The sequence below is a fragment of the Oreochromis niloticus genome, linkage group LG11 (genome assembly GCF_001858045.2).
Source record: "Oreochromis niloticus isolate F11D_XX linkage group LG11, O_niloticus_UMD_NMBU, whole genome shotgun sequence".
Taxonomy (NCBI): Eukaryota; Metazoa; Chordata; class Actinopteri; order Cichliformes; family Cichlidae; genus Oreochromis; species Oreochromis niloticus.
The window spans coordinates 24386519-24409437 of NC_031976.2; the positions used below are offsets into that span (position 1 = coordinate 24386519).

Consider the following 22919-nt stretch of genomic DNA (forward strand, 5'->3'; position numbering starts at 1 on the left):
AGACGCTTGTGCACATTCACACACAGACACAATATGAGCATATACTGTAAGCTCGCACATATACAGGCGTGCACACTTTTGCAGACAACGGTGAGCTGCTGAGACGGACTCATTGGAATCAATTAATAAAACACGCTAATACATAGTAAAGGAAAAGAATCACAGTTTAGTCATCAGGCATGTTTGATGTCTGTGAATAATTTTTAGATGGATTCACAAAAACATTGTCAATAAAAAAGAGCTCAGCAGGGATTAAGAGAGAGAGTACAAAAATCTGTCAGTAGGTATTAGCATTATAGCATTCCCGGTGTTGCTTACACGATATGGACACAAGCATCGGGCCACACCTGTTAATCTTTGAATTTAGGTGTTTCTTTGCCACAGGTGTATAAAATCAAGCCCTAACCATGTATTCTGCCTTTACAAACATTTGTGAAAGAATGTGTTGTTCTAACTGTGGCATTGTGAAGATGCTACCTTTGCAAATAGTCAATTTAGGAAATTTCTTCCCACTAAATATTCCAGGATCAGCTGTTGCAAAGTGGAAATGTTTAGGAACTGACAAACTGAGCCACAAAGCAGCACACCACATAAAGTTACAGGGCGGGATCGTTGAGTGCATGCAAGTCAAAAAGCTTTGCTGACTTAATAACTGCAGAGCTCCAAATGTCCTGTGGCTTTAACCATTGTCTGTCATGGTCACTGCTCAGTACAAAGTTTTGATTATAAAGGGAAAGTTTAGGAAATAAGTGTAAATCTCGGCTTTGTTTCCATTATATTGAGCTATATGTTCAATATGACATTTAAACCTTGAACAGATTAGCCAACCCTGCATTTATGTGCTCCCAGGAAATGATATATATTGCACAACCCTTCTCAAGCTGTTCTTTGACTTCATGTGCTTTTAAGTCAGAATGTGAAAACCAAATAGAAGCTAAAATAAGATGTTGTCGTTTTTAACAACAGTTTTTATAGGTGTTTCCAAGAAAATAACTGCCTTGGCTGAGGTGTTGTCAAGGATACGTCTATTAAATAACTTTTCCAACTAACCATGGTAACTTTGTACGGATGCGAAGTAAAGCTTATAAGTTTATACCACACTAGAAATTAAATGTTAGCGAGAAAGTTGATATTTATTAAATTAGTTTAGTGTCCACAACATATTTACTGTCTTCTGCCATGTTTTTATTTATGGCTGTGCCAACTTCTGACTGGAGTTGGGGTTCTTGTGGGTCACTCGCCACTTTTATGTTTTATGGGGTTTATGTGCAGGCATGAAATAGCAACTTTTTTTACACTCTTGCTTTGATATCTGGGATCATTCTGGGAACTCATCAGCTAGTCTGCTTATGTAGTCTCAGGGAATGATTGCCATTCCCGCTGTGAGGATGGCGGATAGTTTGAGACTTCCTTTTTACATGTGGTGGTCATGTTTTTTCCTAATGCTGTATCCCAGGGGTCCCCAATCCCAGTCCACGAGGGCCGGTGTCCCTGCAGGTTTTAGATGTGTCCTTGATCCATCACAGCTGATTTAAATGGATAAATTACCTTCTCAACATGTCTTGAAGTTCTCCAGAGGCCTGGTAATGAACTAATCATGTGATTCAGGTGTGTTGACCCAGGGTGAGATCTAAAACCTGCAGGGACATCGGCCCTCGTGGACTGGGATTGGGGACCCCTGCTGTAGTGTAGTGGTTTACATAGTCACCTAATAAGTGAAAGGTCCTTGGTTTCATCCTGGGAGGAGAGAAAAATCCCTTGGGAGTTGTATCAGGAGAGTCATCTGGTGTAAAAATCTGCCAAATCAAAGATGTGCCGCTACCTGCTGTGATGACCCCATGTGAATAAGGAAGTAGCAGAAAGTGGCTTTTAATGGAACGCTAAAGAATCCCCAAATGATAGTTGATAGCTTTGAGATTGCTTTGCTGCAATCTTTTGTCCTCTACGCTTACTCAGACATGATTGGTCAACAATAAAAGCCAGAACGCTTCAGTAAACCAAAAACTTTTATCCTTGCCTACAGATTGTGTATGTTTATATTCTTTATCGAGACGATTGGGTGAGCTGTAGAGAAGCTAGAGTGGAAATTTCCCTTACATTTCAACAGATTTTAAACCAGTTCTTATATTATTTTTGTCTATGTTAGGTGGGAATTCGGATGATAGTTATGATCAGTAATACTTTCAGGTCTCTCCATAAATGAATCTGTTTTTTTCCTTTATTTTGTATGTATATGAACCTAGTTAGTGTATTGTAGACAGAAAACTGTAACAGGAATCACACACACGATAGACAATATAAAGTAAACATGGATACTGAAATTCAATATTTCAAAGAATATGTGAATTATACACTAAATACACAGTTATAGCCAAGACATCTGTTGGGGTTTTGAAGTAGTGAAACCAGCAGTATGCTTGATTGTACTGCAGAAATAGTGTTTACTTGAGCCATTCCTGAGCATAGAACTCTTTGAGTTAATCGTCAGATAATTTCATGAATACTTAATGTAATAGACAAACGTGTAAAGCTGTTTCTCCCACACTAATGTCCTCCTCCAAACAGGATTAAAATGCAAACTGGCGTTTGTTCATCGAAGCCGACCACCAGTCTGTTAGTATTGTTCTGATTCCAGGGGTACACTACAGTTGTCTTGAAAATCATTAAAGCCGTTAAAAATGACTATCTAAACAAGTGAATAATAGCAGCAGGCATCCCGTGGGCTGCCCTGTTGTAGTCCTTGGAGGATTTCCCTCAAAAATAAATCAGATTATAATGAGGCAGATTGTGCTGCAACAATACAACGAGTGGATAAACTGAAACGGTAATGCGTCCTCTGAGTTCTTGGTTGCATTTAAATTTCCACGCTTTTCCCCCTGACTGCAGCCCCTTCAGTGTGCTAACGCAGCACTGCCTTCAAAACAAAGCAGAAGAAAAGGTGTATGTCTGCTCATTCACTGTTTATCTCCTTTTTTGTTTTGTTCCCTTTCAGTGTGTCAGATTCTACCCAAAGGCGTTGTCTCTGTGATAGGTCCCGCCTCCAGCCCCGCCTCTGGCTCTACTGTCAGTCACATATGTGGGGAGAAGGAGGTGAGAGTGGAAGATAAACACACATATCTGTGCATGTCTCATAGCTTTTCCCATCCTGTTTGCTACCATTGCTGCTCATGTAGGTCTGATGAATGTTGACTTCCTTGTTCTGTTTCTTCTGATATAATTAAGCTTCACCCACTACTCCGTGCTGCTTTCTTACTTCTTTTTATTAAATGCATTTTTTGCGTAGGTCCCTCCGTTTTCTGCCCTTCCCACCTTTCTCATCTCCGTTCTCAGCCTGTAGCTACTCTAATGAATCATCCTTAATCACCACAGATCTGCGTTTTCTTGCCTTTCTTATTAGTTTCCTCTCCTCTCATCAGATCCCTCATGTAAAAATTGGACCCGAGGAAACTCCTCGCCTGCCGTACCTGCGCTTTGCGTCCGTTACTCTGTACCCTAGCAACGAGGACCTGAGCCTGGCCATTGGAGCCATCTTGCGCTCATTCAGCTACCCCTCAGCCAGCCTGGTCTGCGCCAAGGCTGAGTGTAAGTACATGCTGCGTGTTGTATAGTTCAACAGTTTATTATGTGTGACTGCGTGGCTGTGTTTGTATTTAGGTGGGTGTAAATGCATCGGCTGTGTCGCTGCGTGCCCGATTACCTCACGTACTGTATGTGTATGTTTGTGTGTATGTGCAAATTGCTCTGTGGGAGTGTTGGCAGATTCACTGTTACACTGTTTGGGCGGATATGACTGTTTGGCGCTGCTGGACACTCATTTTTGACAGTCTGGTCATGAAGTTCTGTCTGTTGTCAGAGTTCAGAACATGGCTCATGCTGCAACATTGTCTCTTATCCACCTCAGAGAGTTGTTAGGCCAAACCAGTGTAATAAATATTCTTGTTTAAAATGCTTTTCAGTATTGGAGGAACTTAGGGGACATTTGATTTAACTTTGCCCAGCACTCAGAGAGCTTTAACATCACAGGGGATTCAGGGCTTAGCCACTCGCCCTATTTATTTTCATTTTGAAAGAGTGTGTTATTGATTTATAATGCACTCCCCAAACCAGAGCCTAAGGAATTAAAGCGCTTGGCAGGATGATGACTAGTATTAATAATAGTATTGTAGTATTCAAACACTTTGTGATACAAACACTTTTTAAATAGTAGAGGTGTAACGGTTAAAAAAATAACAAAAGAAACCCCCGCGGTCTCTTGCTTTTCTGTTTTCCCTTTTTCTGATAACCTCCCCGTTGCTGTAGACATAAAAAGTTAAGTGCAGCAGCTCAGTGCAAGAATGTAAACGCAGACAAAACAGAAGGATTATGTGACAGAGACACCTCGGGAGGAATAAGTGACAGCCGTGGCAGAGAAGAGGAGGAATCGCTTCATCATTATAGTAAACTGAAGGGAGAGTATGGCATGTTAGCCAAGCTTTGTGTTGTTTTCTTGGTGGTGTAAACAGCATGTGTGTAAATATATGATGAGTAACAGTGGTTGAGAAAAGGCTCACGTGTCCTGTTCTTATGTTGTTTGTGCTAGTTAGCTGTGTGGAGCTGCCGTGGTAGTCTGGTAAAAGCCTGAATGTTTAAAGATCAATCCTCCTCTTGGATATGAGCTGTATACTATAAACTTAGCAGGCACTTTATTAACTGCACCTGTTAAACGATTGTTAATGTAATTATCTATTCAGCCAATCACATGGCAGCGCCTCAGTGCATTTAGACCTGTAAGGATGGTCAAGGTGTCCTGCTGAAGTTCAAACCGAGCATCAGAATCTACTAGAGTCTTCTTACACAGTCATCTCCAGCGTTTACAGAGAATGATCTGAAAAATGAGGAAAATATCCAGTGAGCAGCAGTTCTGGGCGAAGATGCCTGTTGATGTCAGAGGTCACTGAGAGGAAGGTATGCAGAAGAGCATCTCTGAAAGACATGAAACATTGAAGCTCCAGCAGCAGAAGACCACATTGGATGTCACTCCTATCAGGTAAGAACAGGAAACTGCATGGGCTCAGCAAAACTGGAAAACAGAAGAATGCACAAACTGGTTTCTTCAGCATGACTGTACTCAAATGGGCTCCACAGTCATCAGATCCCAATCCGATAGAGCACCTACTGGCATGTAGTGGAATGGGAGATTCACATCTTGGATGTGCAACTGACAAATCAGCATCAAGTGTGTGATGTTATGATGTTAATATGGATAAAAATCTCTGAGAAATGTTTCCAGCACCTTGTTGAATCTGTGCCATGAAGAATGAAGGCAGCTCTGAAGGCAAACGAGTGCCCAATTTGATACAATTCAATGAGCTCTTTCACCAGTTTCTAATCTCATTTATTACAGCACAATGATCAGGTTATAAATTATGGTCTTCATTAGAGTCACAAAGGAGGGTGATTTAGAAAATGCTTTGGGGCGGGCTTACATTGTGAGTGACAAGTCACTACTGCACGAGAGATCCACCCCCTGCTTGTCATGTCTGCTTCCAAAACACTAGATGGTGATAGGTTGTCATCTCCGTGTCTTTGCACTTCTTTTATATGCAGTCTTTGGATATGATGCAAAGATGTGGCTCAGAGATCAGTGTATAAATTAAATCATTCCACCCCTATTAAATACATGACAGAATACGCCTACGCTCTCTACGAATCCTCATTTTTCCACCGAATCACTGCCGAACTTTTTGCCCACTTCTCGGCGAAAATGAGTTGGTATATTTTGTTTTGCAGCTTTTGACTCCTCACACCAGCCACGCAAAACCGTCCAAGAACAGAAGGGCACTTACATAAAGAATTAGTGGGACCACTGAAGTCTGAACACATCCCTTGGCAGTGTTAAAAGGGTAGTTTTGACAAACAAAAAGCTCTGACATTATGAAAAATTGATTCAATCACTGAGATGCTTTCATTATCTTTCCAGCAGTTAGCCAGCCTTCCCCTGGTTTCCTGAAAGTAAGCTGAATTCCTTGTGGACTTGTCATTTCATTGAACCAAGAGAGCTTTGAAATGGCATCAGACACCTTTTTCAGTTTTGATCATCTGTTGAATGGGTAGATAAGAGCCTTGTCTTTTACCGGGCTTTTTCTCTCATAATAATTAGAGGCGGCAGATCGCCTGATAGTCACCGTCTGGGTCAAAATGCACAGCTTTTACTGGTGGAGAAACTGAGGGGTGCATTTTTGTGTAATGTATTTGGCTTGAAGGTGATCTTTACAAGGTTATCGCACTCACAGACTCTGACCCACTTGGCTGCGCTATCTATCGCCGTGGAGCTGGTTGCCATGGCTGCCGAATAGGTGCTAACTGCCACTCAACAGGCTTGTTCCACACTCTGAACAACTGTGTGGGTGTGTGTGTGGCGCTGTTTGTGTGTGTTTGATGTCATTTTTCTGAGTGTTTGGTTCACTTTGTCTGTACATGTGCGGGAGCGCAGGAGTGTGTGTGTGTGTGTCTGCACACAGGCAGTGGGTTTTGGGTTACTTGTATGAATGTCAGCGTGTGCTTTTGTGTGCGTGCGGCTCTGCTGTGGCGCTGCAGAGGTTAAACATCAGACAATGTTTACCACCCAGCCCACTTGTTTTATTCATCATGTTTACACCAGTGTAAAGTGAATTCTGTCTTTTATTTTTTAATTTTTTTGGCAGCAAAGTAAGTAATGCGCAAAGTCACACATTTTGCTTACACCCACCTTAGATGCAGATCCTAATTAAGGCATGTATTTAGAATCGGGTCAGTTTTGCAACAGCGTCCTAATGGCTTTAATCTAATTTATCCGTCTTTTAGGCAGATATTCTGTTAAATGAGTCAGAGATTTTTGGGTCATTTCCGATGAAGCCTTTTCTCGCTGTGCCTGGGTCAGTACTTGCTATCTGAGCTTAATTCCATTATGCAGTTTTCATGAGATGGATGAGGTTAAGGACAGCGAGAGGGAGAGACTGAGCACAAGGAGCAGGAGGAGACGGTGGCAGTGTTGGAGCAAGATGGATAAAGACAGAGAGAGGTAACTAGAGCACAGGGCTAAGACAGGAGAGATAGAGAGGTTAGAGCTTCTCTGTGTGAGAGAGAATATGTGAACGAAGGAAAGTGAGAGAGGGGAGTAGAGGAAGCTGTAAAGTGCATTGATTTTTTTTCTTCTTCCCCCTCCTTCCTCAAACTAATTAAAGTTTTGGCCTGGTTCAGTGATTACCCCACTGCTTACAGAGGCTTTCTCCTGCTGAAGGGCTCTGTGTGCTACCTCTTCCCTCCTCTGCTCCTTTCTCTTCGCTTCCCTTCGTCCCACAGATGCCTGCCCCACCATTTATTTACATAGCTAGGGGTGCTTTACTATGGAATTACAATTAGGAGACATCAGAGCTGACTTTCTAGTAAAGGCTTATTCCACCCATGTTGTCAAGTGAGTCTTGACTGCCACTGGTTGGACTCATGTTCAAGAGGAATTTGCTTGAAGTGTTTTAAGTACTTTATTTCAGTCTTTCTGCCCATCTCCTTTTATTATTTTGCTATAGGTTTTCATGATTATTGCATGTCCAGTTTTGCTATTGGAGTGTAAGATTTTCCGTTTTTCCAGCACATACTGTTCGAGCACATACTGTACATTACTCAGAGATCCGAAAAGCATTAACTGAAGGATGAGACAACACAGGCAAAGTGCATTACAAAGCACTCAAAGAGCACATAACTCTGCTGAGGCTGCACGACCTTCTGAATTTATTATTCTATTAATAAAATGTTCGGAAATTTGTCATGTTGATTGGTTGATGGCGTCCATCAATTTTGGAGGATACCTAAAACCTGTCTGGGAATATTAGGGCTTTGAACAAATATAAATTTCTATTCAGGCAGACTCACAAGAACCAAGTTGTGTGTGTGTGTGTATGAGTTATGTTATGTCCTCCTGCTGCAGAAACATAGACTGCTCAAATGGCGTTAGGTTTTGCAGTATCCTTTCGATATAGATTTAGATACAGATACAGATAAATGCACTTGTTTTCTGGTTGCAGTAGTATGATACATTTAAATGCATCAGTCCATTTATGGTCTTTATCAATATTTATCAGTTTTGTTAAAATATTATCAAGGAAAAACATATAGTACTGTGCAGAAGTCTTGAGTCACCCCTCATGGGAAATAGGTGCAGAGATTTACTCAAACAAACATATTCATATGTTGCTCATATACATCCTCCTGAGAACCAGCCTATTCATTATGTCCTCTTTGGTCTATATCTTTTGACTTATTTGAGCTACTCTACCCCTAAGTCACCTAAAAGTTCAATGGGAAGGTTTGTTTTTCGTCAGCTCTCAGGAGTATATGCATATGTAAGTTGCACATATATGTTTGCAACTACATGAGTTTGTGCAATTCTAGCGAGCTTTAAAGTTAATATTTGGTATGACCACTATCAGGCTTATGATTTCTTTAAGTAGTCTTCAGGAATAATTCTCCAGGCTTCTTGGAGGACATCCAAAGCTCTTCTTTGGATGTTGGCTACCTTTTATTCTTCTCTCTGCCAAGCTGATCTCACACTGCTTCAGTAATGTTGAGGCGTGGTGTCTGGGGAGGCCAGTCCATGACTGATAGTGCGCCATTGTGTGTTTTTCTATCTGGGTATGATGTTGATGACAGTGTGAGCAAAAAAATTTAAATTTGGATTAATCACTCCACAAGACCTGTTATCACTGATATTCAGGCTTCAGTCAACAGTAGATGGATCAGATTCATCTCTCAGGTCTTGTGTCAAATCTTTGATGATTAAAAACAAAAATTAACAATATGACTCTCTGGTACTGTTCATCAGCTTGAGATAGTTTTTTAGTCCTCCACTTCCTTTATCTTTCTTAAGGACACATTCTGACATTGAGAATCAACTTGTTGGTACAACAATACAATTTTATGCCTGTCAAACTATGTTATCTTTGCCATGTTTCATAGGTTTAGCGGAAAAATTGCAAAGGTTCTCTGTGTTGTTGTGTCAGGCTGCCAACAAAGTGCCTAAAGATACAATTTAAAATTATTTTTTGCTCATCCCAAAAAGTTGATTCTGTTCATCTGGACGTAACATTTTCACTGGGAGAAACATTTCGTCACTCATCCAAGTGACTTCTTCAGTCTCAGCTGATTGCAAGTTTCTCCAACCTTATAAACAGTACCTTTGCACAATGAAATGACCGAAATGAACCCTCTGAATGAACAATGGGCTGTGAGGTCAGTTTCTTGGTCATTAATATGCAAATTGTCCTAACCATTGATCAAAGACCATAGTTTTTGCTAAATTGTCTGTTATGTGTAGACAGAGCATTGGTTCAGTCCATGAGTTAGAAGCCTTTTGAATGGTTTGAATGGTTTATAGGTATATGTTAAGTAACAAAAAAACATTCCTGTGAAATCTTCCAGGTACAAGGACTGGACTGAAAATGAGTGAAAAAGCAGCCAATGTCCAAAGAAAAACTTCAAAGGACTTTCAGGAGAACTATTGAATAAAACCATGTTAGCAGATTGCAAGATAGTCTATCTCCTTGGAAACAAAATATGAAGAAACCAGGGCTGATCCAAGATTTCTTTTCACAACACTGTAAATATAAAATCTAACTACACATAGTGAAGATAGAGGTAAAAAATAAGACAAATCCCCATAACTTGTTAAAATCACACAAATGCATATCTGCATCTTTTATGCACGTCCGGATTGATGGAATAACCTCTGCATAACAATTGTCCCGAACATCTCTGGGTGTAAACACTGAGCTGACAGATTCATCTGGAGTCATAGATTTATTGGAAAATAAATGCAACCTTTGAGTCACAGTTGAGGTGTTACGAGAGCACGGTGGCACTTATCAGCGTCGAAAACAAATCACTTGTTTTCCGCATAATTCTTCTCCAGATTTCTGTAAAATGCCGTATGTCAAGTAGGTTGTTAACTAAGAGGGAAACAAACAAACAAGGCAGAGCTGATAACAAAAATCTTCTTTGTCGGAATTACAATAGATAAAAAAAATAAGTCCTAGTGAGAGATATGGTTAATGGGAACACGCGGCAGACTTCATATTAAATGATATTTCATTTCCTGGGGATTTAGACAAACCATCAATCATGCTTCACAACGAGACACTAATATATGACCATTCCAGGATAAATCAGATTTTCATGTGTCCTGCATTGGTTACGTTTTGGAAAACACGAGTCGTATCTACTGATACAGACACTGATACGCGGCCCGTTCCTGTTTTCGTTCTCCCCCAGGCCTGCTGAGATTGGAGGAACTGGTTCGCCGCTTTCTCATCTCCCGGGAGACCCTGTCAGTCAGGATGCTGGATGACAACCTGGACCCTACGCCGCTGCTGAAGGAGATCCGTGACGACAAAGTGGCCACGATCATCATTGACGCCAACGCTTCCGTCTCCTATCTCATCCTCAAGAAGGTGAGTTCTCAAACAGCAGTACGTTCCCCAGAGCCACCTACACATTTTCAGGAGTCGAAGCTACTCTTGCATACAGTGCAAGCAGTATGTCTCAAGGGGGTTGGCGTATATCTCTCTTTTATGTACCCACATGAAGGGCATGCGGAGCTCACCATCTGTAAAATAATAAAACAACTCGCTCAGAGCTCCACAGGCTACACATTTGTTGTTGTTACTGAATTAACATCTATTTTTACCTTCTCTGCCCTCCAGAGCTGCATAGGGAACAATATTTATGCGTGTCTGCCAGCAACGATCACTTACATTCTTATGAAAGTATTTGACAAAAGAACATCTTTTGCTGGGATGTGGTGCAGATGTTACCCAAGCTTGTTCTGATTCATGGTACGGCTTGTAATGCCGATAGCCAGCGCAGTGAGTCATGGCTTGAATGCGTATGGGATGTTTTTACTGGCCACATTTGAGCCGCTGTCCGCCCTCAGCGAAATGTCCTAGTGTTAGCCTGATGATGTAAAACTGTGATTAACGTATGCTCTCTCCTCCCCCTCCCCACTTTTCTCCCTCACATCCTCTCCCCTTTTGTACCCCGACTGCTTCCTTTCCTCTCTGCCTGTCCAGTAGCTCTCCTCCTTTGCCCCCTCTTTGCCTTTATCAATCCCTCCATATCCGCATTCTCCACTTTTTTGATCTTATTTCCTCTCCCTCTCTCTTTTTGTCTCGCAGGCGTCAGAGCTTGGAATGACATCAGCATTTTATAAGTACATCCTCACCACAATGGTAAGAGTACGCAAATTGTTCCCCTTCCCCTCTTCTGTCCTCTCTTCCTGCATTTTTCCTCGTTCCTCTCTCTCGCTTTTCCTCCTCTTTCTGTCCCTTTATGAGCCAGCAAAGGTGTTAACAGGAAGAAAGTCCTCAATAGGTGGAAGTACAGAGAGGTGAGGGAAAAAAACGAGAGAGGAGATAAGGATGGGAAGAAGAAAGACGAGCGAAAGGGAGACATTTGAAAAATGAACGAATTACTGTATGAAGATGTGGATGTGCAGAGGAGGATGGTGGGGAGGAAAAAAGAAAATAAAGGGGGGGTCTGGGGCGGAGGTGATGACAGATGTGATGTGCCCTTTTTCTTCTGCCACCCGCCACCTTCCCGAAGCTTGCGGTGTTTTCATCTTTCTCCTTGATATGCTCCCCTCCTTTTCAAGCATTTGAATAAATGTACCATTTTATGTTGCGCGTCTGATTTTTATTTTTTCACTTTCCTCTCTCGGCCCTCTGTGCGGGATGTGGTCCTGTGCTTTTAGATGTACTTGTATGCATATTACTTTGAAAAAAATAAAAAAACTCGGTTCCATTAACCTCTATTTTCCTTGTATCTCAGTCTCCGCCTTTCTTCTAGCTCTCCATCAGAGATTAGATGGTGTCACTCCCCGTAGCCTCTTTTTTTTCTTTATCACCCTCTTCTTTTGCACAGTATTTTTCTTCTGTGCTAAGATTTGATAGCCTGTCAACATCACCCTGTCACACACTTCAATTTTCTATTTTTCCTGCAAACACCCTCTCCACTCCTTCTCCTCCTCGTCCTCTTCCTCTGTAGGACTTCCCCCTGCTGAGACTGGATGACATAGTCGATGAGCAGTCCAACATCGTCGGCTTCTCCATGTTTAACACCACCCATCCCTTCTATTTGGAGTTCATCAGGAGCCTCAATCTGTCTTGGAGGGAGGGCTGTGACCTAACGTACCCCGGCCCTGCGGTCAGTATCTCGAGCCCATGAGTACTCATGCGTGCACGCTATTAGAGCTAATTTTTTAATGCTTTGTTTATATGCCACACAACATTAAGCTACTTTATTCCTCACACTGATTCATGGAGCACTTAAAGAGCTCCAGCTAGTCTTTTGCTTGTATTTAATGGGTATTGATGTATCCATCTTTGTTTCCTCCCCATTGGTTTACTCGAACCTCTACATCTTTTCCCTCCTCTTCTTATTTTCCTGCCTTCTCCCCCCCATTCCTTGTTAATCTTTCAATCCTCTCTGCACCTCTCATTCCGGTTAAGTCTTTTTCTCTCTTCTTGTTTCTATGCATCTCACTTTTTTCCCGCCTCCCCTCTCCACCTTCCACAGCTTTCTTCAGCGCTGATGTTTGACGCCGTGCACGTGGTGGTGGGGGCGGTGAGGGAACTGAACCGCAGTCAGGAAATTGGAGTGAAGCCACTCAGCTGCACCTCACCTCAGATCTGGCAACACGGGACCAGTCTTATGAACTATCTGCGCATGGTATCTCCATGTTTACTATATGTCCACAGCAGGAAACAAGATGTAACATTTGATATCAGACATGAGTTTAATCGTTTTTTTTTTTTACATTCACGCTTTTGTTAACATCCTTGTTTAAGCTGTGACTCTTATTTATTAACGCTAGTAAGATTAGTGTTGCTGCAATTAGTAGTTATTTTTAGAGCAGGTTAAACTTGAGAAAACACCGAAAATACTGTTTTAAAATTGCTATTCTACAAAGCCTCAGGTGACATCTTCAATTAGAGCTTGAAACGGTTACAGCACTTGGAGTACTGAGTCGATGGAAATAAACCTAGCATAATTTTTATAGTCAGTTAATTATTGGAAGGACTAAATATGAGCTGTTTCCAGCCATAAAAAATGGAGGATTTTCCTTATGTGAAATTAAACTGACTGTTAATGCTCGGGAATGTTGGTTAGCAAAAACTAAATATCATTTTGTGACCATCTGCCGCTCCCATCAGCGCGTTAATGATCCACCCCACTCGCTGCTCATGATGTGGATTTTGATCTCAAACACACACCTGTCACATTTCGTGCCTGTAACTAGGTTACAGTGTTGGGCAGATTATTCAAAACCTCCTTTATGATGTTTTCTGCTAGAGCTGAGTTCTCCAGGACTACATTTGGAGAACACACACAGAGAAAACCAGACTCCCAAGGGAAAAACAACAATAAACAGTTAGTTTGATAAGTATTTGGACAATAACACAAGTTTTGTGATTGTGTCTTTGTACACCGCCACAGTGGGTTTTAATTCAAACAATTAAAATGTGATTGAAGTATAGACTTTAAGCTTTAATTCACAAGGCTTAACACAAATGTCACATTAATTGTTTAGGAATTACAGACACCGTCATACACAGTTCCCCTTGTTCAGAGGCTTAAAAATAATTGGATCAAATAACACAATTTTAAATTTGAGGATTGTTTTTAATACATGGCTGAAAATCCTTTGACTCCCAGAAATCTGGAAACCGTCGACATCACCAAATGCTGTGTTTCCTCTCATGGGATGCTCTGCCATGGTTTAACTGGAGCCACCTACACTTGCTGCTTGTTTGTGGGGCTCTCTGTGTTCGGTTTTGCCTTCAGTGACTGAAACACTGCTCTGATGACCTGTGATCAGGAGATTTGGAGACTTGGCTACTCACAAATATCCTATTTCTTTGCCCTGGAAACTCTTGGGTTGCTTTTGCAGTTTGCTTCGGGTCATTATCCATTTGTGCCGTGAAGGACCGTTCAATCAGTTTTGCAGCATTAGGCTGAATCTGAGCAGAGAGTGTAGCCCTGTACACTTCAGAATTCATCCTGCTAGTTCTATCTGCAGTAACATTATCGATAAACACCAATAATGTGGTTCCCATGGCAGCCATGCATGCTCATGTCGTATGCTTCAGATGATGAGCTGTTTCTCTCTTCCATACTAAATTACTGTGCTTACATTTTATTGTACATGTTGACATATGCACACATTTACTGTTGGTCACTAGATTTTAACCTTGCACTGTTGCACCATTGCATTATTATCCTGACACACACCTCAAACAGGACTGCATCCCCAGCACATTATACGCTTGGCTACTGCTGATTTAGATTGATTTAGGTTTAGATTGATTTAGTAATGTTGTTTTGTTGATTGTTGTGTATCATCCTGGTACATTGTAGTGAATGCTGTGTGTGTGGTGTTCTTAAGCTGCTGGAACCTTGAATTTCCCCTTGGGGATTAATAAAGTATCTATCTATCTATCTATCTATCTGATGAAACAAGTTCTTCATGTTTCATCAGTCCAAACAATGGTTTTCAAACCTGTGCAAACTCTTTCAGATGTTTTCTGTCCAATCTTGGCTTCTTGTTCTTGAGTGTAACCAGTCGTTTGCAGCTTGTTGTAAACCCTCACAAAGATCTCTCTTGATTCTGGACTTAGATAATGACACGGCTATTTCCTCAAGAGTGTTCTTGATTGTTTCAGTGTTGTGAAGTTGCTTTTCTTAACCAAGGAAAAATTGTGCTCATCTACTTTAGCTGTCTTCTGTGGCCTTTCAGGTCTATTATTAATAATGATAATAGTAATAAACACAATAATGACAATAATAACTATTTTTATAGCACTTTTTACAGTTACAAAGTATTTCACAGTTTGAATAAAAACCATGAATTAAAGATAAATATGCATGTTGTAGCACACAGACACATAGTCAAATACTTGCATTCATTAATACAAATACACTTCCATACACACATTAGATGTAAATTATGGCCAAAGTTAATGCAAGAAAGATGCTTTTACAGATCACCTCCCTGACTTTGGCATTGGCATCTCGTTGGACCTCATACTGAGAGTTTAAGAAAACGGATAAAAACTACATTCAATCTCCACTTTTATCTGCTTAACTTGTCAAAGGAACACTGCTCATCTGGCAGTGAAAACTGCTCGTCAAGTGTCCAGTTACCCTTGAACCTGAAAATGTAAAATAAAGGCTGTAATTTCTAAACAGGTAATGTAATACTTATTTAAACTCCTTGAATTAAAGCTGAAAGTCTGCACTTTAGTCACGTATTGAATGTTTGATTTAAAAGCCTGTTTGTGTAAAGAGCCACAATTACAAAAATCTCCAAAAACTTGCTACAAAAACTTGGTACTTTGTAGCATATAAAAAATAGAATGAAAAATGGAATAAAAAGACTTATTCAATCTCCAAACATAGGTGTAATATAAAGACACGCCAAAGTAGTTTCTACACTGTCAAGATCACATTTTACCATAAAGACACACAAAAGATAAAAATTCTGACTTCTCTTCTTCATAGTGATTAAAAGCAGAGAAAAGCAAAGATCCTAACATTTGAGAAAGGATTGCATTAGCAGCATGTGTTAAGAAAAGACTCATAATTATTCATGACTCGTCATTTTGTTTAGTTTTCTTTTAACTGAAATATTGATAAATGAGAGGAGTACAGCCGAAATGTGCATCATCCTCATCTCATGTTGCATGTAACCTCTGTGTTTTGTTGTTCTTTGTCATCTCCCATCTCTGGTCGTCTGTTTCTCTCATCGACGACCTGTTGTCAAGGCAGCTCGAGTCCCATCTCTCACTGCCCCCGCCCCACCGGCCCGACATCTGTCTTTGTTAGTCAACATCATGGTGTGCTCCATCTTCAGCGCTGCGCCATTCATCATAGTTCTCGCTTACTGTGCCAGCACCTGGCTTTTGAAGAGAGGGAGCTGAGCTGCGAGCTGCAGGTCTGAGTCTTATTAGAGAGCTCTTGACCCTCTCTGCTGCTCTGCCTGAGCCTCTCGTCAGTCAGTTTCTCCTAGTTGATCCAAAACTGATCATCCTTGTCTAGTCCAGCCTCAGATGCTTTCTCTGCCTGTCTTAGTCTTTTTCCCTCTCTTTCCTCCTGATCACTGGTGATAGTATCTGTCTAATCATGACCGCTAGTGAGAAGAAGTGTGTTTGCTTTTATGCAGAATGCTGGCTTAGTTTATTTCTCCACATCTTTTCATGTTTTCTATGTTCTCCACTCTCTGTTTTTCTTACCTTTCCTTCTCTCCTCCATGCTTCTGTCATACTTCCTCACCTCACTCTCTGTCTACCTGCCAGGTGGAGTACGATGGTTTGACAGGGCGAGTGGAGTTTAACAGCAAAGGTCAGAGGACCAACTACACCCTGCGGATCCTGGAGAAACACAGAGGAGGCCACAAAGAGGTCAGAAGTCACCTGCTATCATGCAGCAGCCAGGTCACATTGCCCTCAGGTTTCGGGTTAGTTACAGGTCACTTGTCTCATTTCACAAAGCCGGCAGCGGCGTTTAACACCGAGGTCAGCCTCATCACAAACTCCCCTGATGGCAACCATATCTTTACTCTGTGATATACATTTTATCTGACAGCATTTCACTTTTTACCTTCACTTTTTACCAATGCCAAACCTTGACATTGGTTTGTAAAAATCAGTGTTTGATATTTGCCTTAAGCTCAGTGCACGGCAGACAGGTGTGCAGCTCTGCTCTGGTGTTTGTTTTTGTCTCGTACAGAACTGGATTTGCTTTAGGCTTAGTTTTAATCTGTATTTGATTTGGACTCTGTCCTTAATTGAACTCTGAGCTGGATTGTAGCTTGCAATAGGCTACACTAATGTGATCAATGATGGTTCCTTGAAAATCTTGTGCTCATCTTTTTTCACAGAAATGGATCGGAGGTGTAGGTGTAGTCTAACAATCAGTTAGGTTTGAGTACATTAAAGGCTGGGCCATGAATCAATATCATCTCCCATTCCCTTTCAACAGAGTCATATCTTCACAGTACGGCCATGTTGGACAGAAGTAGAACCGAAGTTAGCAATTTTAATGAGCAAAGTTTTCACAGTGAAATGCAAATAAAGCACAGTTGATGTGGAGAACTCGGGGCACACTCAATTAAAACAATTAAAACAAAAGCACACTCTTAACAGAAGTGTCAAAACTTACCTAACTTGTCTTGTTAAAACGAAGAAAAAATGAATTCTGTGCTCCCTTTTCTACTCTAAACAAACCAAGAGTACAGAATAGTTTTTCTAAACAAATTGTAGCTTTAACTGTGGTAGAAGGAATATCAGTGAGCAGAGAAAACAGGTTCACCATTGGCACGGTCTCCAGGGTGCAGCAACAGATTACAAAACTTCAAAGAGACTAGAATTCACTGACAAGCAGCGTGCACCAAGCTACAACCGTCCTCTCGAACAGAGACACGCTCAAAGGGGCGGCACGGTGGCTCTAAATCACAGGAACAAGTGAAGGCAACATTTAGGAGCACACTCTAATCAGCATTTAAAGCCAGAATATGGGAACAAACTAATTAACGCTAAAAGTGAAAACATATATTTAATGTGCCCCTCCTTTAGTTTTTTTTGACTGGCAGTGTGTAGATATAGTTATTGCAAAGCAAGTACTCAGTATTGTGTATGATACACAGCAATGTGTAGCAGGAAAAACACTGTGTTTACTTGACAATGAATTTAATTGAGCAATAGTGTTTTTTTTTTAATTGCTGAATTTGTAAGAATAATGAAAATAACTTTTTAAAGTCTCATTCATTTTCCTGCAGCAGATGCTTCCAGTTTGATCTCTTGAACTAGTCAAGCACAGGCCACAGCAGATTAGTTAAGGCTAGTTGGACAATGTGCACTACCAAACTGTTGGCAGGCCCAGCAGCAAATGAGGTGTTCAGGACCATTTTGGTACATTATTGTGACAATGCAGTCCACACGAGTAAGCTAGAAGGAAAGGCGAGGGCAGGTGGAAATCAAAGTGCATTCCACCTGCATTTACTAAATGAAGTATACACACCACCGCAGCCTCCGACTGAGAGGGAATTACGCTGCAGTTCATTGGCTGGAGGAAACACTTCTTTTTCACCTCCTCTTAATGTCTTCCTGGGCTCCGCACTTGGCCAGCTGTTTTCCATGTTAACACAAAATGCCACCTGCTACATATACTTAGAGGTAGACTTTTACTTCGTTGAGCGTTAACTCGAGGTAATGAACATTTTAACTCTGCTCCTCCCCCTCTCTCTGCACAGCGGCACCCACACTCCAGGCAGCGGTGGTTCACAGATAAAAAAACTCCTCTTAAATGTCAGGGCAGGATAAAGAGTGTCACAGGAAAGCTGTGATTCTGTCTGAGGAGTCATTACCTCTTCTTTGACCTATTGAAAGATGTACAGTAATATCTCCTGAAGAAATGCCTCTGTGAGCTGCTGTTCCACCCAGCGCATTGGTTAGGTCATAATCACACACTTATGTACCTAAGTGACTTTACAGTCTCCATAAAATGGAAATATGAGAACAGTTTTTATGCAATTTAAAAAAGGTGTGCGTAAGGGGGAAAAAAATTACAGTGGAACTTCTGATCATGAATGCCTTTCATTACCGCCTTTGCCATCTTGTCCCAGCTCATTGCTCTGCTTATAAACAGGAGCTTTTTTTCCCCACAGTGGCGCATAGTACTGCGAGTACATATACGGCTCCGTGGGGAACAATTAACTCGCTATGCATATGCAGAATCTAACAGTGCGGAGCCCAAGTCCCAAAACATGAAACGTGCAAAAGGTGTTTTGAACAATGAAACAGCTGCTGTATATTATTTATCTAACAATAACGGCTTATTTTTCTCACGCTTCTTCTCCATGTTAGATCGGTATCTGGTACTCAAACAACACCCTGGCAATGAACTCCACCAGTCTGGATATTAATGTCTCAGAGACGCTGGCAAACAAGACCCTCATTGTCACCACCATACTGGTAAGGTCACGGCTGCTCTCTGACGCTCCACATTAGTGAGATCGGAGTTGTTTTTGTGTTGCTGCGCAGGCTGTGCCGGAGCTCGTGCTGTGTTGTGGTCTGTTTCTGATAATTTTGCTGTCGCCGCTGTAACTGTCATAGAAACTGACAGATCACCGAGGGAGATGTGTAACTAAAAACCAGACTGCTACAGTCCTGGTCTACTGATTATGTCCAAACGCAATAAGCTGTCTCCTTGTAGGGTTTGGACATATGATTAATATCTACAGGTTGGTGTAGAGATGTGAAAGAAACACCCGGAAAGATGGATTCAGATTCACTGAATCCTAAAATACTGTTAACATCCTGTGATAGCACACTGTGTTAGCTAATTAGCCTTTTCTAAATCAGTTTGCTCTGTTGATATGATTGTTGATGATGCGTAACTGTTGAAGCCAAATTTCATAACATCGAACATTACGCCGTTTATGGGGGAAATTAAAAATAAACATGGAAAACATCTGAAGCAGCTCGAGCTTTAGGACAAAACAAGAAAGAACAAAAACAGAAAGGAAAGGGAAAGAAAACATCTTGTTTCTGTTTCTTGGGTTGTGTCAGATATGAAGATGTTTAGCAGTAAAGAAAAAGCCATTTTGCTGTATTCTCCCAAGATGTAGACGAATTCACTTTTGTTTGTGTGTTGGAGGGTTTGGGCTGGTTTAGACACATGATGCAAGCTTTATGAAACAATTGTTTTTTGTTTTTTTTTAATGTCAATATATTTGGCGCACTTCTCAGATCTGCGAGAACTCTGCCTGCCTTCCCTTGATACCCTGGTTTATCTGCGTCGATCCATTTTGTGGCTAGACAGCGGTTACTGAATGTTTTTTTCTATCCTTACCTACGTCTGTAGCTATCTTCCACAATCCAATTTATGTCTTTTAAACCAATTTAGTATTGGACTTCCATAACTGTAGGGGACTCACAAGAGGGAGATAAAAATGGTCTAAATTGATTCTGCTCAAGCTGAGATATCTTGACTTTTAGCACTGGGCAAGCTCCAAGAACAACAACTCTAAAATTCCCAAGATTCATCTGTGTATTGTTCTTTTGTGCCATGTCTTTAAAAAAAAGAAGCTTTCTAGCCTTTTCAGTTAGGAAATACTAACTAATGCACCATTTGATGAGTAAAATGATTACGATTTTAAATGTCTTCTCTTTTAAGTGCATTTAATTTGAAATGATTGCCAGAGTTATCTTTGAGGACACAAATTCAGGCTTTTACAAAATTGTCTGTGATTCCCTAATAGAAAAGTGCTGGCATTCCCATATTGCTGGAAAAATGGTTATTTGGCTTGTTGTGAAGATCACAATACCATTTGTGACTGTAGAGTAAATATAAAGCCAGTTAGCGCAGAATAGCATAGAGCAAACACTGCAAATATTTGAGGTTTCTCACATGACATCATGCACACATTACGCCGCCATATTGGATGTGAGAAAACTACTGGTTGCTAGGGAAACCTGTATTACCAGACTGGTTGCCAGTACTGTAGTTCCTGTAGCTTTCTGGCTCTTGCTGGATGAAATTGGTTGCAAAGAGGGTGGTGCACCAAAAACTTTCTAGCGATTACTTTGTTTTTTAACAGGTTGCCATGGATGCCTGTAGCTTTTCACATTTTTTTCCTGCAAATACTTGCTAGTACTGTACTCACCAAGCGGTAGTACAACTTGATAAAGCGTGACACAAACCAGAAATAGAGAAGACTTACCTTCAAAGTAAAAAGTTTTGCCTCAGCACTGCAGCTGGCATTTTTCAAAGGGCACAACTTTTACTCCATTTCCAGTTTGCATCCACTTTTCAGTTTCACTACAACTTGGAGAGTAGCTGTACTGTGTTTGTAGGGCGTCCGTCACTTCCATGCGAACTACAACCACAGCAGTATGCCAGTTTGTTTTTTTGCCAGTCGATTTGGCAACTTCCAGCAACCACTTGAAACTGGTCAGGGAATACTCATTTTCCCTCATCAGGTGGTTGCCATATGGTCTAGGCCCGAGTGACCGTGGGCTTACTCACTTGATCCTTCATTGTCACCATTATCGTCACACCAAAATAGCGGATAAGTTAACATTATGTTGTCAGTGGCCATCTGTCTGCAAAAACCTCAATATAACATAAGTGAACTTTGAATGAGCTGTAGGTGGAACTCATTATGAGCTTCACCTTGTTTCCGGCCTTTTGCTTAGCTGTCTCTTATTTTAGTGAACTCAGCGCCGATCCAGGCGGATCAGCTGATCTCAGTGCCGGCCCTCTTTGGCTCTACGGTTCACCTGACACCCTCCTACACATCCAGTTGGCTATTTCATTCAGGGCACGCCATTTAAGCTACTACAGCCCGCAGACCAATCCTCAGCAAATCCAACCCCACTCTTTCTTTCATGCTATATCTGACATAATCAACGCTGTATCTTTCTTTGATGCCTGCTTTGTTTTGTGCTGAGGTTCTTGCTGCTGCTCTGCAGACCTCTGACGTTGCACATATGTGTATGAAAGGATGGTGATATCCCACAACAGAGCCATGTCATCAAACATAAAATCCTGCAGATAGAAATATAAATCTCCCTTTGGCTGTAGTGATCCTGACTTAAATCTCTAACTTTTTCTTTTTGTGTGTGTCTTCATGCCAAAAAGCAAATAAGCAATTCCTCAAAACTTTCAAGCCATTGCTTTAATCTAGCAAATAATCTCTGATCAAGCAGATATTTATAGTTTTGGACTGAGACCTCCTCATGTGTCCCTCATGTTCAGGAGAACCCATATGTGATGCGTAAAGACAACTACCAAGACTTCCAGGGAAATGACCAGTATGAGGGCTTCTGTGTTGACATGCTGAGGGAACTGGCAGACATCTTGAAATTCTCCTTCAAGATCAAGCTGGTGGATGACGGCCTGTATGGGGCCCCAGAGCCCAACGGCTCTTGGACTGGCATGGTTGGAGAGCTAATCAACAGGGTGAGTACTCTCACTCCCTCTCCAAGTGTTACACACAGACACATGCACATGCACACACACACTCCAGAAACACAAAAACATGCACTAATATTCTAAGCAGTCTCCCTACAAAAGGAGGCGTATAATGAACACACAACTATGTATGCACACACTGCCACACAAGACACACACACTCACACTTGCTCTGTAGCCCCAAACCACAACTCTGCTGTAACTTCCCATGTTTCAAATTGCCCTCAGAGGGGAGTAAGACTCTTATCTAGGACAAAAGCTGACTTGATAATTCCCCAAAAGAGAGTGGTAACATTGCCTAAAAATTGTCTGCACCATCTTTCCTCTCTGTAACCCCTCCCCGTTTCTTCCTGTCCAGGCCTAGTGTGCCTCTGATAGACACTCTGGTTGAGGCAGGCTAATGAGAGCCCCTCTCTGCTTAATTACCATACGGTATACTTCAATTACCAGCCTGTGGTCCCCGTGTGGGGCATGCCACACTGGTGCTCCCCCAGCTCTCCACGCTTCCTCTCTCCCTGCCCTCCCCACTGCCTGATCACTCAGCTCTAATTAGCGGCCCATGTTCATCAATTAGCTTTTAATGGAAGAGATGGAGAGGAGGCAGCGCAACCAGAGACCTGCAAGGTTTTATACAGGTGGAAAGACCAGTCACCCAGTGCTTACTCGCAATTAGCCTCATTTTTATGGTGGGTAATGGGTGTGAGGCAGAGTGCACTTCTGTATGTTTCTGCAAATGTATTTTCAAGTGCGTAGTCAAACTTTTAATTTTTCATCATTCAAATCAACATTTTGAACAAGAAGAGTGCTACATTAGTCCGTCTGTTTTGCACACCTACCTGACCATTTGTTGTTGTTTTTTTCCTTCCTCTCATTCTCTC

At 41.5% G+C, this 22919-nt stretch overlaps 1 protein-coding gene across 8 annotated transcripts in view; it reads left to right on the forward strand.

The window, feature by feature from the left end:
• Positions 1–22919, forward strand: part of grik5 (glutamate receptor, ionotropic, kainate 5) — a 98052-nt gene that overhangs the window by 56585 nt on the left and 18548 nt on the right. For 6 of the 8 annotated variants that reach the window (XM_019364680.2, XM_005455530.4, XM_025911165.1 and 3 more), the window contains 9 exons: positions 2993–3090; positions 3417–3582; positions 10282–10460; positions 11184–11237; positions 12052–12210; positions 12583–12735; positions 16362–16466; positions 18930–19037; positions 21826–22029. In XM_019364680.2, the coding sequence (XP_019220225.1) occupies positions 2993–3090; positions 3417–3582; positions 10282–10460; positions 11184–11237; positions 12052–12210; positions 12583–12735; positions 16362–16466; positions 18930–19037; positions 21826–22029 (1226 nt within the window). Of the gene's footprint in view, positions 1–2992; positions 3091–3416; positions 3583–6379; positions 6688–6915; positions 7040–10281; positions 10461–11183; positions 11238–12051; positions 12211–12582; positions 12736–16361; positions 16467–18929; positions 19038–21825; positions 22030–22919 lie in introns of those variants that run through there. The other 2 variants (XM_005455531.4, XM_025911169.1) reach the window with 2 other exon arrangements.